This window comes from Anolis carolinensis, chromosome 1, assembly GCF_035594765.1.
Source record: "Anolis carolinensis isolate JA03-04 chromosome 1, rAnoCar3.1.pri, whole genome shotgun sequence".
In the NCBI taxonomy this organism is placed as follows: Eukaryota; Metazoa; Chordata; class Lepidosauria; order Squamata; family Dactyloidae; genus Anolis; species Anolis carolinensis.
In genome coordinates, this window is record NC_085841.1 from 217,902,200 (window position 1) to 217,922,345 (window position 20,146).

At 39.1% G+C, this 20,146-nt stretch overlaps 1 protein-coding gene across 1 annotated transcript in view; it reads right to left on the bottom strand.

Annotated features, from left to right (window-relative positions):
- Window positions 1-14,018: 14,018 nt before the first annotated feature.
- Window positions 14,019-20,146, bottom strand: part of psmd14 (proteasome 26S subunit, non-ATPase 14) — a 61,975-nt gene continuing 55,847 nt past the window's right edge. The window contains exon 12 of the mRNA XM_062965247.1: window positions 14,019-15,695. Within this exon, the coding sequence (XP_062821317.1) occupies window positions 15,597-15,695 (99 nt within the window). The 3' untranslated portion in view covers window positions 14,019-15,596. The remainder of the gene's footprint in view (window positions 15,696-20,146) is intronic.

The following is a 20,146-nucleotide window of genomic DNA, read 5'->3' on the forward strand; positions in this document are numbered from 1 at the left end:
ATAAGAAGGGATTCAGGAAAAGCCAATTAAACATCAAATTAGGTAATCGTTATATACATTAAGCACCAAAACATCATATTATACAACAAATTTGACAGAAAAAGTAGTTCCATGCGCAGTAATGCTATGTAGTATTTACAGTAGAGTCTCGCTTATCCAACGTTCTGGATTATCCAACGCATTTTTGTAGTCAATGCTTTCAATATATCATGATATTTTGGTGCTAAATTCATAAATACAGTAATTACTATATAGCATTACTGTGTACTGAACTACTTTTTCTGACAAATTTGTTGTCTAACATCATGTTTTGGTGCTTAATTTGTAAAATCATAACCTAATTTGATGTTTAATAGGGTTATCCTTAATTCCTCATTATCCAACATATTCGCTTATCCAACGTTCTGTCGGCCCGTTTGATAAGTGAGACTCTACTGTACTGTATTGTATTTACAAATTTACCACTAAAATATCACAATGAATTTAAAACACTGACTACAAAAACATTGATTATGAAAAGGCAGACTGCGTTGGATAATCCAGAACATTGTATAAGCGAATGTTGGATAAGTGAGATTCTTCTTTAATATGAAATAATTACTGGGATAGAATAATGCAGAACAATATAATCTCTAAAACCAGGACAGTAAATAAACAGGGGAATTCCACACAAGAAACAATCAGGGCCAGCTAACACCTCCCAACAAAGGATTCCCATAATCAAAGTCTGGCAAATCCTGTTTTCTCAGGGCCACAGACAGTAGAAGCACATAAAATATCGCAAACAACACCACTCTGAAAACAAGGGAATTCCAGACAGGAAACAATCAGGGCCAGCTAACACCTCCCAACAAAAAATTCACTCAGGGAGGAAACAGCCAGGCTTTAAAGCTGCAAGGCCATTACATCCTAATCATTTTTCCTAATTGCAGCATTCATACTTGCCTCCAACAAACAAAAAAAACCAATCAGAAATATTGTATATTCACAACCTTTAGGAAATAATATCCCCTGATGGCGCAGCGTGTTAAAGCGTTGAGCTGCTGAACTTCTGGACCGAAAGGCCACAGGTTTGAATTGGGGGAGCGGAGAGAGCCCCCACTGTTAGCCCCAGCTTCTGCCAACCCAGAAGTTCGAAAACATGCAAATGTGAGTGCATCAATAGGTACTGCTCCGGCAGGAAGGTAACGCCGCTCCATGCAGTCATCCCACATGACCTTGGAGGAGTCTACGGACAACGCCGGCTCTTCGGCTTAGAAATGGAGATGAGCACCAACCTCCAGAGTCAGACACGACTGGACTTAACTACCACCAATTCCTCAATACTTTATTTCCCATACCACCAGACTTCGCCACAGCAACGCGTGGCCGGGCACAGCTAGTATAACATATATTATATATACACACCCACATATACACACACTGTCTGTCTGTCTCTATAATCTCAAGATATACTCACACATATGCATATACGTATGTGTGTATATAATATAATATTATACACACATAATACAATATATTATATTGTATATAAAATATAATATTATATATGCACACACACACACAGACACACACTCTGTCTCTCTCTCTAATCTCAAGATATAACATACACACACAAACCTGACTACCAATATACATATAAACATACATAATGCATGTATATGTGTGTGTGTATATATATATATGTGTGTGTGTGTGTTTGTTTGTTTTAGATGAACAAAAACAAACCTAGATTACTAAACTCAGGTTAACACAAACACACACACCACACACACTTATCTATAACTCAGGCTACTATATATATACATACACATACATAGCTATATACAGACACACAAACCCCAACTAACAATATACATATATGCATAGCTCCTATCTATATCTATATCATCTATATCTATCTACATCCATAAACAAAAACAAACCCAGGCTACCTATATACATACACACACACACATACATATGCATAGCTATACACAGACACACAAACTCCAACTAACTATATACATATAGTTAGCTCCTATCTATATATCTTTATCATCTATAAACCAAAACAAAAATAAACCCAGGCCACCTATATACATACATACATACACACACACACACACACACAAACATACATATACATAGCTATATAGAAACACACAAATCCCAACTACCAATATAGATATATACATAACTCACTATATCTATATCTATACCTATATCTATATCATCTATATCTATCTATATCCATAAACAAAAACAGATACATAGCTATCTATATCTATATCTGTATCATCTATATCTACATCTACATCTATAAACATAAAGAAAAACAAACCCAGGCTACCCATATACATACATACATACATACATACATACATACATACATACATACATACACATAGCTGGAGACACACAAACCCCAACATATACACACAGCTCTCTATATCTATATCATCTATATATCTAAATATATCCAAAAACAAAAACAAACCCAGGCTACTTACCTATATACATACATACATACCTACATACATACATACATACACAAACGTACATATACATCACTATATAGAAACACCCAAATCTCAACTATCTATAAACATATATACATAGCACCTATCTATATCTATACCTATACCTATATCATCTATATCTATACCCAGAAACAAAAACAAACCTAGGCTACCTAACTACCTACCTACATACATACACAAACATAAATATAAATAGCTATATAGAAACACCCAAATCTCAACTACCTATAAACATATATACATAGCATCTATCTATATCTATACCTATACCTATATCTGTATCGTCTATATCTATCTATATCCATAAACAAAGTATATACACAAACATACATATACATAGCTACATACCGTGTTTCCCCGAAAATAAGACAGTGTCTTATATTAATTTTTGCTCCCAAAGATGCACTAGGTCTTATTTTCAGGGGATGTCTTATTTTTCCATGAAGAAGAATTCACATTTATTGTTGAACAAAAAATGAACATTTATTATATACTGTACAGTAGATGTCATCACAAACCAGCATAACCAGACAAAATATAATCCTATCAAGAATTTCTTGTTACTACCAATATTTCCATGTAAACACTCTATGGTACATACATTTACTCTGGTGTTCTGTTCGGCGGGCATGTTTCCAAACAAAACCTTTGCTAGGTCTTACTTTCAGGGGAGGCTTTATATTTAGCAATTCAGCAAAACCTCTACTAGGTCTTATTTTCTGGGGATGTCTTATTTTAGAGGAAACAGGGTAGAAACACACAAATCCCAACTACCAATATACATATCTACATAGTTCTGTATATCTATATCTATATCTATATCCATAAACAAAAACAACTCAGAATACCTATATACATGCATACATACATACATAAATACACAAATAAATCACTCTGACCATGAGGTCATGAGTTCGGGGCCAGCCCGTGGCGGGGTGAGCACCCGTCAATAAAAAAATAAAATAAAAAATAGCCCCTGCTCGTTGCTGACCTAGCAACCCAAAAGATAGTTGCATCTATCAAGTAGGAAATAAGGTACCACTTATAAAGTGGGGAGGCAAATTTAACTAATTTACGGAATGAGGAAGTGCCGTCACAGTGGATGATGAAACAGCTGCTCCCCCCTGTGGCCAGAATCGAACATCCCTTCAGGAGAAGGTTAAATTGCCTCTGCGTCTGTCTCGGTTCTATGTGTATATGGGCATTGAATGTTTGCCCTATATGTACTGTATATAATGTGATCCGCCCTGAGTCCCCTTCGGGGTGAGAAGGGCAGAATGTAAATACTGTAAATAATAAATACATAGCTATATAGAAACACACAAACCTCAACTACCAATATGTTTATTGTTTATTTATAAACATATATGTTTATTTATAAACATATAGCTCCTACCGTGTTTCCCTGAAAATAAGACAGTGTCTTATATTAATTTTTGCTCCCAAAGATGCGCTAGGTCTTATTTTAAGGGGATGTCTTATTTTTTCCATGAAGAAGAATTCACATTTATTGTCGAACAAAAAAAATGAACATTTATTATATACTGTACAGTAGTTGTCATCACAAGCCAGCATAACCAGACAAATTGTGAATCCTATCAAGAATTTCTTATTACTACCATTATTTCCATGTATATGGTACATACATTTATTGATCCTGCATGCTCTGGTGTTCTGTTCGATGGGCATGCTTCCAAACAAAAACTTTGCTAGGTCTTACTTTTGGGGGAGGCCTTATATTTAGCAATTCAGCAAAACCTCTACTAGGTCTTATTTTCTGGGGATGTCTTATTTTAGGGAAACAGGGTATCTATATCTATACTTATATCTATATCATCACCTATATCTATATCCATAAACAAAAACAAAAACAAACCCAGACTACCTATACACATACATACATACACAAACATACATATACATAGCTATATAGAACACACAAATCCTAACTACCAATATAAATATATACATAGCTTTCTATATCTATATCATCTATATCTACATCTACACCCATAAACATAAACAAACCCAGGCTATCTATATAGTACACAGAGAGGCATCTTGGAAGCCTGGGTTTGTTGTTGTTTCCCAATCTAGATCTCTCTGCCTGCTTGCCAGGCAGGAAGGGGCCCGGGAAACAAACAAGCGTGGCTTCCTTCCTCCCGCCCCAGACACTCAAAAGTATTATCCCCCTGAAATAATCATAAGCCGAAGTGCCTTAATGCCTTTTGCTCGGATGTTTACGGGTTGGTAGGTAAATAAATATTTCATCTCCGCCCAGGAATGCGGGGGAGATGATCAGAGAGAGAGAGAGAAACGGCCTCCTTTTTGAAAGTCGCCTTCTCACATGGAGATGGAGTTCTCCTGCCACAACAGGACAAAGAATTACCTGGATTTCGTAGGAAGAAAATATGGAGAAGGATTACATTTTCGGGAGAGGAGGAATAGCCCCTGATTTTTAAAAGAGTGATTCTAAAAAGTGATTTCTTTTAAAAAAGAGAATACCCCACAACCTACAAACTATCTACAGACCCACTAAGAAAATCCAACAAATGCTACAGTCAGCTAAGGATAAGAGGGATCCTCTCACCTCAGCAAGAGTCTACCTTATACCATACAGCTGTGGACAAGTCTACGTAAAAAGGTAGGTAAAGGTTTCCCCTGACTTAAGTCCAGTTGTGTCCAACTCTGGGGGTTGGTGCTCATCTCCATTTCTAAGCCAAAGAGCCGGCGTTGTAGACACCTCCAAGGTCATGTGGCCGGCATGACTGCATAGAGTGCCGTTACCTTCCCGCCGGAGCAGTACCTATTGATCTACTCACATTTGCATGTTTTCGAACTGCTAGGTTGGCAGAAGCTGGAGCTAACAGCGGGCGCTTACTCCACTCCCGGGATTTGAACCTGCGACCTTTCGGTCTGCAAGTTCAGCAACTTAGTGCTTTAACACACTTCGCCACCGGGGCTCCTTCAAGTCTACATAGGGACCGCCAAATGCAAGTCAAAGAACATGAAAGGCACTGCAGACTCACTCAACCAGAGAAATCAGCCATAGCAGAGCACTTGATGAACCAACCTGGACACAGCATATTATTTGAGAACACACATACTCGACCACTCCAACAACTACCATGTTGTCACGCCCAGGGCAACAGAGCACTAAGAACCGACACACGGAGGCCAAAAACTATCTAATATCTTTATTAAGGAAATATGTAAGAATAATAAAAACAAGTAGGAAATATAGTCCAATAAAAGGCCTTTCAGGAAAGGTCAGAAATAGTCCAAAATTATATTGTCCAATATTTTATATTAGAGTCCAAAGTTGCAAATCCAAACCGAAACACATTCTATTTGCAAGCAATAGAGAGGGGAAGCGTCCAAATTCTCTCCAAAGTTCAAAGTAAGTCCACTACAAGAACTGAAAGCAAGGCTTGATACTAGAAACAAGGTCCAAGGCTGGAAGCAAGGCAAGATAGTTCTTGAATACTTGGCTAGACAAGGCAAGGCAAGGAACTGGAGTTGCGGACTTTGCGAAGTCCACACTTGGCTGGAACCACGAAATCGCTCCCGAAGTTGATCTGTTGACTCCGCACGGAATCCTTCATGTCGGGCACTTTTAACTCAGTTTCATTTCTCTGCAAAGCAGGTGTCCTGAGCTTCCTTTCCCAAGGGAAAGGAGAGCGAAACACATCTCCTTCCAGATGCGTTCCTCCCTAGAGTTTCCCAGGGGAATATGGCTAATTAATGTCTTGTTTAGCTGCTAATCTCAAGCTTCTCCGAAACTGTTCTTTCTCACTCCTATCCCGCCGCATAGGACTGTTTCCTGGGAAAAGGAGGGGAGGCAGGGGAAAAGGCCTGTTCAAGGTCTTCCTTAATGGGCTCTCGGGTAGAATCATCAACAACAGGCATCTGGAAAGATTCCGGCTCCTGCTGAGCTGGCAAAAATCCCGTTTTCATCCTCATCAGCTACAATGGCGCTGGGATCAGAACTCCAAGGCCCATGAGACATCACACATGTCAGACTACACAGAGAAGCCATTGAAATCCACAAGCATGTGGACAACTTCAACAGAAAGGAGGAAACCATGAAAATGAACAAAATCTGGCTACCAGTATTTTAAAACTCCAAAATCAGAACAGTAGATAAGGAGCAGCACTCTGAAAACAGAAGAATTCCAGACATGGATCAATCAGGGGCAGCTAACGACTCTGAACAAAGGATTCCCCCCAGGCCAGGCTGTGAGGCTGGGAAGGCCATTTAATGCTAATCAAGGTGTTTAATTACAAAATTCATACTGGCCTCCAACAGACAAGAGTTCTTTCCCCCCACCCAGGAACTTCCACAGATATATAAACCTTCCTTGCTTAGTTTCTCCATACACCTGCCTCAAACAAGAGTTCTTTCTCCCACTAGTGTTTCAATGTTCATTTGACAGCATCAGAGCCAGTCTCTCTATAAGCAATCTTCTTGAGTTAGTCAGCCCTCTTAGTTGGCACATTCCAGATATTTTAGGCCACATCCAATTTTTCTGAGCATTGGCCATATTGGCTTGAGCAGATGGGAGTCAGGGTACTTTACAGTGAAGAGGTTTGGTTTCCCTTGAAAGTGGACAGTGATAAAAATGATAGAAAAGAGGGAGTGAACACCTCTCTTCCCCATTTCACTTCAAGATCTATACTCTTTCCATATACCCACACAAAAGATTGGAACATCCATTACAAGGAATGTTAGCCCAATATCTACCCTTTGTATTTAACCCATGAAGGTCAGTTTAACAAAATGTGTTGTTGATCTTGTTGTTATGTAACATCAAGTTGGACTGACGGACTTCTAGGGACTCTATGAATGAGAGATCTCCAAGAGATCCTCCTGCCTTAGATCTTACTGAGTCCATTCATATATTGCATGTGCCTAGTTAGTAAGGTAAAGGTTTCCCCTGAAGTTGGGTCCGACTCTGGGGGTTGGTGCTCATCTCCATTTCTAAGCCAAAGAGCCGGTGTTGTCCGTAGACACCTGCAAGGTCATGTGGCCGGCATGACTGCATGGAACGCCGTTACCTTCCCGCCAGAGTGGTACCTATTGATCTACTCGCATTTGTATGTTTTTGAACTGCTAGGTTGGCAGAAGCTGGGGCTAACAGCGGGCGCTCACTCCGCTCCCCGGATTTGAACCTGAGACCTTTCAGTCTGCAAGTTCAGCAGCTCAGCGCTTTAACACACTGAGCCACTGGAGGCTCCTATGTGCCTAGTTACACTGTTGCAATCTTGCATCACCTTAAAGCCAAGGACCTCTATTGTGCCATAAACATTTGCCAAAATAACTAACAGAACAATTTCTTAGAGTGATTGGCGAATTCCACCTTAAGATCTTCATGCTGGGGTTTCCCACTGAAATGTTTTGTAACTGTTCCTACAAAAAACAACTTTTAGAAGAGTTTGTCAGGCTACTCAAAACATCTCTTAAAAGTAGGAATTTCCCATACTGGTTAGAAATCTTTCTTCTTAGATGGAATTATATCCACTTAATTATCATTCTTAGAAGTCAAGGTGATTAAATGGAGGCTATCGTATATTGGACTTAACACAAGAAGTCACTGAAAATGTGGTAACGTTGGGGGTAGTTGAAGGCAGTAGGAAAAAAGGATGACAACACAATATGTCAGTAGTTCTCAACCTGTGGTTCCCCAGATGTTTTGTCCTTCAACTCCCAGAAATCCTAACAGCTGGTAAACTGGCTGGGATTTCTGGGAGTTGTAGGCCAAAACACCTGGGGACACACAGGTTGAGAATCGCTGCTTTAAATCAATGATTTCCACACTTAATCTTTCTATCTCCCAGAAGCCCCATCCATCTTAGCTAACAACCAAGAATTCTGGGAGGTGAAATTCAAAACATCTGGAAGGCCAAAACATCTGGAAGGCAAAAGTTTGACTTTAAGTAAAGAAATGTAATTTATTTCAATGAGACTTCCTTCTCCTGTTCCTTGTAAGCTGATATAAGAGCACTGAGGATTGTATAGTTGTTCTCATTGATTTCCAAGGAATTTATGTATGCCTAACTCATATGCAAAGTCATTGTCATCTGTTCGAAAAGACATTTGAATGTGTTACACAGTGAAAAGAGATGGCACTTAGGGATGCACATGCAAATGCCACAACAAGATCAGAATTCTTTGAGGGGAAAAATCACTTTGGCATAATTCAGTGAGATGTAAATACTTTCAAATCTGTTTCCTTTCCTTCTACGTACAGTTCCTTGTAAGCTGTCATAGTTCTGGACTCCGAGGAAGAGAAACAGCATCATCATGTCTTGATTCTAGCAGCAAAAAAGAAGGTCCTCCCTCCATCCCAACTGCCATTGGCCTTTTAGGGAGAGAAGAGCAGCCAGCACTCGCTGGACTTTATCCCATCCCACAATTTCCCCATATCCACATTTCCTTGTGTTTAATGTCTTTTTAGATTAAGAGCTTAAGGGCCGGGAATTTGCAAATTAACAATGTGTAAGCCTTTGTTGGATCCTTGGGATGAAATGTGGGATAGAAACGTCTATATGAACATTATCATTATCTTATCTATACCTCACCTTTATCTGAAAATCATATTGGGACTGGAGTGGAACGATAGTCTTGCACAAGAAAAAGTGAAGGAAGAACAGCAGTTTTGGATTCATTGGTGGGTTTTCCAGGGACTGAAAAGAGATGACCCAGTCATGATTCAAGTGCAATGAAACTACAGGACAGACATGAGTTGATGCACAAAGCTGTATCCAGATGGGCGTTTTTCCTGCTGCAATTACATTTTATCAGCCTATTTATTATTTATTTATTTGCCATATTTATATCCCGTCTTTCTCTACCCCGAAGGGGACTCAAGGTGACTTGCTACGGCACTTGTGCAGTGCTTTGGACATAAAACACAGGCATAAAAAAATCATTAAAACATAATTAAAATACATTCCAATATAAGACATCATTCAAGGACAAGGTCTAAAGCTGTTCCATAATCCATTGCACAATTTCCAGGTACAATTATTGCACCGCGCTATCCATCCATCCATCCATCCATCCATCCATCCATCCATCCATCTATCTATCTATCTATCTATCTATCTATCTATGGCGTGCTCCCAGCCAAGTTTTTACTCATTTTCTAAAGGGTAGGAGGGAGGGGGCTGATCTAACAAGATAGCAACAGAGTTCAGATGACAACACACATAACACCATTTGAGGCAGCCACAGAATGGAGATGAAGCCCCAGTAATTTATAGGTAAATATAGTGGGTAACTTATAGGCTGTAATGTCAGTGGATTTTAAGATCTAGAAACCAATATGAGGAATATAAGAAGCAAGATGAAACTCATAATTGGAATATAATCAGGAACGAATAAACCTTGGTCAAAGAGCCAAAAGAAAGTGAAGGAGGTGGCCCTTTATATAAAGAAGGTATTCAGAATTCTGTACATATGAGTAGGGTGAGAACTGTAAATACAACATGTAAAATAGATAACATATATCAGGTGTAGTGTTTGAATGTTGAATTATGAATCCCACTCTGTGAACTTGGGCAAGCTACATTCTCTCAGCCACAGAAGGTAAAGGTTTCCCCTGACGTTAAGTCCAGTCGTGTCTGACTCTGGGGTTGGTGCTCATCTCCATTTCTAAGCCAAAGAGCCGGCATTGTCCTTATACACCTCCAAGGTCATGTGGCCAGCATGACTGCATGGAAATCTGTTACTTTCCCGCCGGAGCGGTACCTATTGATCTACTCACATTTGCATGTTTTCGAACTGCTAGGTTGGCAGAAGCTGGAGGTAACAGTGGGTGCTCACTCTGCTTCCCGGATTTGAACCTTTCGGTCTGCAAGTTCAGCAGCTCAGTGCTTTAACACACTGAGCCACCAGAGGCTCCATTTTTCCATTGCCTTCAGCCACAGAAGGCAATGGAAAACTCTGGGGGGAAAAACTTACCAAGAAACTCAATGAAAAAGTTCATTTTAGGTTTGTCAGAAGTCAGAAATGACTTGAAGGCATACAACAACCATAATGAGATATTATTATTATTATACCGATGAGCTAAATAACACAATAAATTGTATATCAGCTGTCTGCCCATTTATAGTTGAACATAGATCAATTGTGCTGGTTGCACGCGTTATCATTTCTACCCAAACTTCTTGTGGTTACATTGCACAACTGCACCAAAATAGGAAGTGATGTGATGCAACTTCTTGTTGCATTTTTCAGCAATTTTTCAAATGGAAGGTGCAATACTGATGCCATTTGCAACTATTTTTATTCCTTGTTTACTATTAAAAGAAATTGGAGCATTTTAAGAATGTACAGGAGAGCACCAAGGCATGTTCAAAAGGTCTTTGTGGCTGCCCACATGCTTCAATTTCCCCACAGCCATGTGGAGCGTGGTGTGTTTTATTATATACAGAACATGGCAATTAGTGGTATGTTTCACCCTGGAAGATGAACAAGTGTATGTCAATAACATCAGCATGTATTTTAACAGTGTTGCCAAGAGCCACTGTAGGGTGTCATCTTGAACTTTGGATTAAGATACTGAAATATCTTGGAGCCCCGGTGGCGAAGTGTGTTAAAGCACTGAGCTGCTGAACTTGCGGACCAAAAGGTCCCAGGTTCAAATCCCGGGAGTGGAATGAGCGCCCGCTGTTAACCCTAGCTCCTGCCAACCTAGCAGTTCGAAAACATGCCAATGTGAGTAGATAAATAGGTACCACTCCGGTGGGAAGGTAACAGTGCTCCATGCAGTCATGCCGGCCACATGACATTGGAGGTGTCTACGGACAACGCCGGCTCTTCGGCTTAGAAATGGAGATGAGCACCAACCCCCCTGAGTCAGACATGACTGGTCTTAACATCAGGTGAAACCTTTACCTTACCTTACTGAAATACCAGTTTAAATCTTCACACAGTATGGAAATTCATTGGATGACCCTGGGCTAGTCACACTCTCTCAGCTTTGAGGAAGAATGGTAAAATTCCTCTGAACAAATACTGTGAAGATAGTTGACACCACAAATTTGAAACAACTTGAAGGCACATTTCAACAATAGTGTTGCTAGAGTAGATATGGGATACAGTAGGCATCTGGATTTGCTTCACATTCGATCAGCATGTTGACTGCTGTCTCTGTTAAATAGAAATTTAAGCAAGATGAGAGGGATGTTGTTAAGGACAGATTACTCACTGCCCTTTTGAATATAAACATGTATTAAGTCAATATTATTCTGGGACAATGAAGCACGAGTGTTTGGATCCTCATATTCAAGGCTAGACTCTCTTACCTCCGTCTTCAATTCAAATTTTCTCTTACTGATGACAACCCCCATCACAGTTGTAATCTTTCATTATTTAATGAGCACGGAACAGTAATAAAGGAGGAGTGTTTTGATTAATCTTCTGCAGTAATAGCTGTAATCTGTTCTGCTCTTATGAGCCACTATAAAAGACAACTTGGCAATACTTACCATGACATAATTTTCGAGCAGCAGTATACCAAATGCATTCAGGGATGAGAGATAGATTGTAGCCTGAACATCATCTGATCCAGGAATGAACAGAGTGATTCTTGACTGCAACTCTCATAAGCCCCAGCTAGCATAGGTGATGGTGAGAACTGTACTCCAATCTATGGATTTTGCACATTCCAATCTGATCCAACCACCTGCTCAAAACAAGTTCTGTACTGCAAAATGCAGCCACAACTTTCTTAATACGAGGGTTGAATGAAAAGTAATGCCTCCACCTTCGTAACTCCTCAACAGATAACAGTACTGATATGCGGCAAGTACTGGCTTGTTCAGTAGACTCTCCTCTATAGTTCCATTTGGCGGAAAGCCTTAGCATTGAACGGTTGCGTTGTTAAAGTGCGAAGTATGGAACCCTGCGCAGATGGTCAGTCAATGCGACTTAAGCAACGTGCAGTCATTCAATTTTTGACAACAGGTGTCACCCTAAAGGAGAAAGTCATCACCTTCATTCTCGTAACGCGAGAGGAGTTCCTGGCAAATTTCAAGTCTGTGCACTTTCATTTCAGGCATCAGCATCCTGGGTACCCATCGTGCACAGATCTTCCAATAGCCAAGCAAAGCAATAATGTGACCCATACATTCTTGTGAAATGCTGATCAAGCTTGAAATTTCTCTCAGTGATACGACGATCGTCCTGAATCAATCTGCCAACCTTTTGCTTGTGAAACTCAGTGGTTGCTGTCACAGGACGTCCATCTCTTTGTTTGTCACGCAAGTCAGATGTTCCCACCTCAACATCTTTAAACTTACTCGCTCAACGACGCACAGTACTCACATCAACACAATCACCATAAACAGCTTGCATTCTCTGATGAATCTCCTTTGGGGTGACACCTTCTGCTGTCAAGAATTCAATGACTGCACGTTGCTTCAATCGCATTGACCAACCGTCTGCGCAGGGTTCCATACTTCGCACGTTAACAACACAACCGTTCAATGCTAAGGCTTCCCGCCAAATGGAACTGTAGAGTCTACTGAACAAGCCAGTACCTGCCATATACCAGTACTGCCATCTGTTGAGGAGTAACGAATGTGGAGGCATTACTTTTCATTCAACCCTCGTATGTGTCCTTACAGCCTCTGCTTTATTGTAAGGATTTATTTATTTAGTATATTTATATACCACCTTTAGCACCCCTGGGGGAGGGGGACTCAGGGCGGTTTACAACATAAGAAAAGAAGACTAGCCTCCAGCAGATAGTTTGTTCCACCACAAAACTATTACCAAGTTTTCTCCATTTTTTCCTAAGTCCGATTCACTGCAAAGTCCCATTGGTTCTAACTTGAGGGAAATATGTCAGCTCCCTCTTCCACACAGCAGCCTTTCAGATAAGATTATCTCCAAAATACATGAAGAACACCACATGTCCTACTACATGTCATAATGCATGAATTCACTCTAGACACCTCTAGATGTGTGCGGCTATACATTTCAGCAGACCAAATTACAGAACCAGTTTTGAGCAGTTACTTGGGTCAAATTGGAGTGCGCAAAATCCACAGATTGGACCACAGGTTTCACCATCAGCTATGTTAGCTGGGGCTGATGGGTGTTGCAGGCAAGAGTCACTCTTTATTCATTCCTGGATTAGATCATATGCAGGCTACTGAATTTTGCACAAATGTGCTAGATTCAAAGAAGGCAGTCAGACCAACCCAGATTTGCTGGAAGTTCAAATGTGGATTTTACCAGAACAGGACAACATATGATTCAACCGAGGGAAAATGTTGAGTTATTCTATTAAGATTTAATGTGTAACTTAATTTTTGATAATCAGAATAAAACACACAACCTGTATTGGAAAACTGTTTAGTAGCTTGCTTCTAAAACTTGGTATGCTATGGATAACAAAGGGTGTAATTTTAAACTGCAGATGTAGAAATATGCTGTGGTAGCTAAACATACAAAATTATAAAGGAGTGAATAAATGGGACTGATTGATTGTATAAGAAACTGGCTTTCCTTTATTCACTTTCAAAAACTTAATTCAAGGTATTGTCTTCATTCTGGTTTCTCTAGAATGAGTCTTGTTTTTTTCTTTTTGCGTAAATACATCTTTTGTTTCCTATTAAGCTTTGTTACATTAAGTTGTTTTGAAAATAAATCCAGGCTTTAAAAAACATGAAGATTTACAGAAACTAAGTATCTTTTTATGGTGTATTTGAAATTGGATTTCTCTGTATACATACGAAACATTTATTTACAGAACATGTTGAAAAAGGATTTATGTATTTTACGATGGTTTATTGGGTCATACTTTGAATCTCGTCTGTGCATTTTTAGATTGTGACAGCATTTCCTACTTTGAAGGCTCTTCTCAGCCCTAATAACAAAGAAGAGTGTTTTGGTTTTTGATTTTTTTTTTATGGAAAGGCGAACGAAAAATGAAGTTCCGGTGACACTGAATTCCATGTAGCTGTGGAATATACAAAAACCCTAATTGTAAACTTCATGATTAGATTATCAGGTTCTTGTAAGCATTTTAAAAGGATCAGATGTTGACTGAGGTACTAATAATTTGGGATGATTCCTTGCAAAATCTATTCTCACTTAAAGCATATATTCCATAAAAGAGTCCTGGTTTGCTCACAATAACTATCTCTTGTTCTTTGCCAAAAACTATTGCTTTGACGTTTTATGACCACATCAAACTAATGACAAACTACCATCACTTTCAAATATCGAGGTTTTCAGCTGGTACATGTGGAAGATATTACCCAAGCTACTTTATGCAGTAAATCTCCAGCTCTATCTTGTGCCAATTTATTCTTATACAGATGTATAAGTGGTCATTATGTGAGCAACCCCATCCAGTGGTTACAGGCAGAAGAGACAAGCTCAAACCTGCCCAGAAGCCACAATTCCTCTGACCTGAAAAACTATCATCCTAAAAACAAGGAAACCTCAAATTCAGTGTTAAGAAGTGTTGCACACTTTTGGGAGGATTCTGATATTCTTGCATTTCAAGGCTGATACTAGGTATTTTAAAAAGGGACTTTGGTTTAGCCCTGGTCAAGACATATACATACACATATATGAGAAAGAAAGAGAGGGAGGGAAAGACTGAGTGATGCACACTTCTTACAGAGGAAGTCTTTGAAGACATCATTTCCTTCAGCTTACTGAAATAAATGTATGTATATATGTATGTATCTAATTCAGGTTTATACAGCTTTGTCAACAATCCTTTCCCAATTCATGAACACCAACATATGCTACACAGGTTAACAAAGTTAAAAGAAATATGTAACAATAACTGATACCAAATATCTTTGAAATATTAAAATGAAAACACAACACATTTTATAATTCAGTCCTTGAATTGCTCAGGAATAAAGACCGTGACATTAAAAATATCTCAAAAGTAATTGCACGGAAGAGAGAAGAAGGTGTCAAGAGTGATGCTCTTAGACTGTAAATGATGCCAGATGTCTTTGACATCCAAATATATCTTAGTTTCAGAGCTTTAAACAATAGATGATTAAAGACAAGAAACGGCACTTATGAGTAAGTCATTATTTAAACACAACAGTATCCAACATTGCTGCTAAACACTGGACAATGTTAGAAGTCATCAGGACATCTACGTGTTCTTCTAAATGGCGTTTGGGGTCCTAAAATATAAGTGGAAAAGGTTATTAATAGACATTAAGAGAACATCACATTCGCAAACAATTCCAAGTTTTCAAGCTGGAATGTGTCCAGAGGAGGGCAACTAAAATGATCAAAGGTCTGGAGAACAAGCCCTATGAGGAGCGGCTTAAAGAACTGGGCATGTTTAGCCTGCAGAAGAGAAGGCTAAGAGGAGACATGATAGCCATGTACAAATATGTGAGGGGAAGTCATAGGGAGGAGGGAGCAAGCTTGTTTTCTGCTGCCCTCCAGACTAGGACGCGGAACAATGGCTTCAAACGACAGGAAAGGAGATTCCACCTGAACATCAGGAAGAACTTCCTCACTGTGAAGGCTGTTCGGCAGTGGAACTCTATGCCCCGGACTGTGGTGGAGGCTCCTTCTTTGGAGGCTTTTAAGCAGAGGCTGGATGGCCATCTGTCGGGGGTGCTTTGAATGTGATTTCCTGCTTCTTGGCAGGGGGTTGGACTGGATGGCTCATGAGGTCTCTTCCAACTCTACTATTCTATGATTCTATTATTCTATTTGATGGCAGAATTTATGCTATTAATGAGTAACTACATGCACAGGTTCTCTCATGCAAGTATTTGAAAACATAGGAAGCTCCCTTATACTGTCACCCATTCACATTTGTGGTTTTGACTTTTGCAGAGATATTAAAGCACAAGGGAGGTAAAGAGAGGATTAATCTTCTCGTTTCTCCTATATTTCAGCTTCTATTCAGCTCAGCTGGTTGGTGAGGAAGAGCTGGAAACATTGTTTAACCTTCCCTGTAGCTTCTTCCATTTTTACCTGCCAATCAGATGAGTAGCAAAGACTATGGAACTGAGCCCCCTTTTTGATAGGTGTCAAGGGCTTTTCACCTCTGGTCCTCCTTATCAGATTGCAGCCATAATCATATACTCCCTTATCTTTGGCAGTAAGCTTTGCACACTCAATGGAACTTACTTCAAGATTGTGCTTGAGTACAGTAGTGTACAGGAATTCAACAACATCCTATCAACATTGCACAAAGTATTCAAAGTGATGTATCAACATAAATAATCCTATATACAACCAACTGTTTTAATTATTTGGGCATACAGTGCCTTTTAAAATTAATATCTGATTCAATAATATTATTGCACAGCTTTTTTCTCATTACTTTCATTAATGAAATCTGGGCTCCATTGAAATCAATGGGAGCGTTGCCATTTGCTTCCAATGGAACTGGGACTTCATCCCATGTTATTTTAAGATATCCTCACTCAAAACAAAAGTGCTTTCCAATTAAATAAATGAAAACAAGCTATAAAACACAGCTAGAAAAACATACTGAAATAGAAAAAAAAACCCCGAAGCAGTGTAAAAATGCTCTTTTTAGAAAAGTTCCAGTTTGCAAATAGAAGACATATAGGGCTAATGAACTAGCATTGATTTCACTCCAGTTCTGGATCACTTGATAAATATATTGTACTGACCAAGGAAGGAAGCTTACTGACAACTAAATTTTATTTTTTGATGCAAACTTGTCAAGAAAGGAAACTGTATGTTTAGGAAAATTACTCAGCCAGAACACGACTACTCCTTCTCAGCTCTGAAACTATCCCTCTAAAGCAGTGGTTCTCAACCTTCCTAATGCTGTGACCCTTTAATATACTTCCTCATGTTGTGGTGACTCCCAACCATAAAATTATTTTCATTGCTACTTCATAACTGTAATTTTGCTACTGTTATGAATCGTAATGTAAATATCTGATATGCAGGATGTATTTTCATTCACTGGACCAAATTTGGCACAAATACCCGATATGCCCAAATTTGAATACTGTTGGAATTGGGGGGGGGGGGGGGGATGATTTTGTTATTTGGGAGTTGTAATTGCTGGGATTTATAGTTAACCTACAGTCAAAGAGCACCCTGAACCCAGCCCACAATGGATCTGCACTAAACTTAGCACATTACCTATATGGCCAACATTGAATACTGGTGGGGTTATGGGGGCTGTTTTTGAATTCTGGGAGTTGTAGTTCACCAACACTCAGAGAGCACTCTGTACCAAACTGGTGATGGAATTAATAAATGTGTCGCACATACTCAACATGCCAAACTTTGAAAACTGGTGGGGTTTTGAGGGGACTGACCTCAGAGGTTGAGAGTTATAGTTCACCCACATCGACAGGATTTGCCGTCTGTTTCCAAAACGGAAGAGGATTGGCGGAGAAATCTCCAGCCTTCTCTGCCAAAGGGGTTTCTAAGACCATCAGAAATATGTGTTTTCTGATGGTCTTTGGTGACTCCTCTGACATTCCCTCATGACCCCCCCCCCCCCCGGGCAGTGGTCCTGACCCCCCAGGTTGAGAAACACTGCTCTAGAATCTTAGATATAACTTTCAGGAGGCTCATCTTGAAAGTTCGAGCCAGATGAAAGACAGAACATGAACTGTATTTCTTCAATTCTAAGATATACTCCCCCACCCCTAAAAATATCTAAAATGTGGTGCATCTTAGAATTACAGGCATATCTTATGTATTGTTGTGGTTGGTATTGAAATTAGGGTGTGTCTTACAATCAATGACATCTTACAATCGAAGAAATAAGGTACTTATTTCTCAGTTTCATTTATCTCCAATACGCAGTGAACCCTATTTAACAAGGCTAGAAGTTCAACAAAAAAGTGGGTTACCATACAGGAGTTATTTTGGCACTTTACTATTTCATGATACTAGAAAACTAAATATACCAATGAATATCAAAATTAGTACAGTACTTCATCTTAACCTCCATACCCATTTAGAGGTGTAGTCAAATCAATGGTACGTCTTTCCTTAAAGGCATCATTGTTTATACAAAATCTTAAAAATCACACATTCTGAACTATTATAGTCTTTAATAGCTTCACCCTTCACATTTACCCTACTGGATTGGCCTACATTAATTTCCAAGTACAGTAGAGTCTCACTTATCCAACATAAATGGGCCGACAGAACGCTGGATAAGTGAATATGTTGGATAATAAGGAGAGATTAAGAAAAAGCCTATTAAACATCAAAATAGGTTATGATTTTACAAATTAAGTACCAAAACATCATGTTATACAACAAATTTGACAGAAAAAGCAGTTCAATACGCAGTAATATTATGTTGTAATTACTGTATTTACATAATTAGCACCAAAATATCACGTTATATTGAAAACATTGACTACAAAAATGCGTTGGATAATCCAGAACGTTGGATAAGCAAGTGTTGGATAAGTGAGACTCTACTGTAGTTTTGAACTTCTTAGTCAGTTAACAGACACTCCTAGATACATACTATATTCCAGAGCTTCTTAAACTTTACTTTCAACCCCTTTCTCCTTGAAAGTATTTTATTTGATCCCAGGTATAAAAAATAAGAATAAAAATCAAACACTTACTGAAAATAAATCAGCATTTCCAAGGCTTGCTCAAGCCTTGGAAATGCTTTTTATTAAGTACAGCTGAAGCATTTTCTGCAGACTCCACTGTATTTATTACACGTTGTTGCTAACACATTTGTAAATGGGTGGTGTTCTACTGTTGCCAAATTTTGTGTGACCCGAACACTGAGTTAAAGGGATCTGATTTGGGTCAGGACCCACAGTTTAAGAAGCAGGGCTGTGTTCAATGAAACTCATGTCCATGTTTGGAACTGGAGAGAATCATGGAATGTCTGTTTTATGTTTTAATGACTGAAAAGACTATAATCCTTGCAACAACTATTATGATGACATATCAGTTTTATCAATTCTGTATCATGGCGTGAAGAAGAACTAAGGCTGAGGGTTAGTTGCCTATCTAAAGGCAACTACTCGTATTAAGTTCTCAGCAGAAATGAGATTTAGATAGCAAATTTCCTGATGTATAGCTCAATCTCGCATTCCTTCCACTATGTTAAGTTATACGAGTTGCTACTTCCATGTAGACCTAGTCAACAGAAACACAGATTTTCCTTGTAATTTTAAGAAGAAATGTGGCAATTGGTGTTATAGTGAAAGGCGAGCTTCAGTGCTTTCATCATAGATGTAAAACTTGTTGGGAAATGCTTTGGATTCCAACCTCACAACTTTACTTTTAAGTAAACGGAAACAGACTCTGAGTGTCCCATCAAGCATGCTATTTGGCACAGAGGCCAGCTATTTAAATAACAGATATCCTACGCTCCGCTGGACACCTGGAACTAGTTCCACAATTCTCTGGCTCCAGGCCAAGATCCCGACTGTTATAGAAATTATTCCAATTTACTCGCTTGTTGTCTGCGCGTACCTCCAAATGCTAACAATAAGTTTCAATATTGCTGATGGTAAAATTAGGTATCAATATCTGTTGGATTCTTCACTTACGTGCAAGAATACAAAGTAAAATATACATTGTTTAAAGCTGGGGTATGAAATGTACTGAGCATGTAGCGAATAAAAACAGCGGCAGA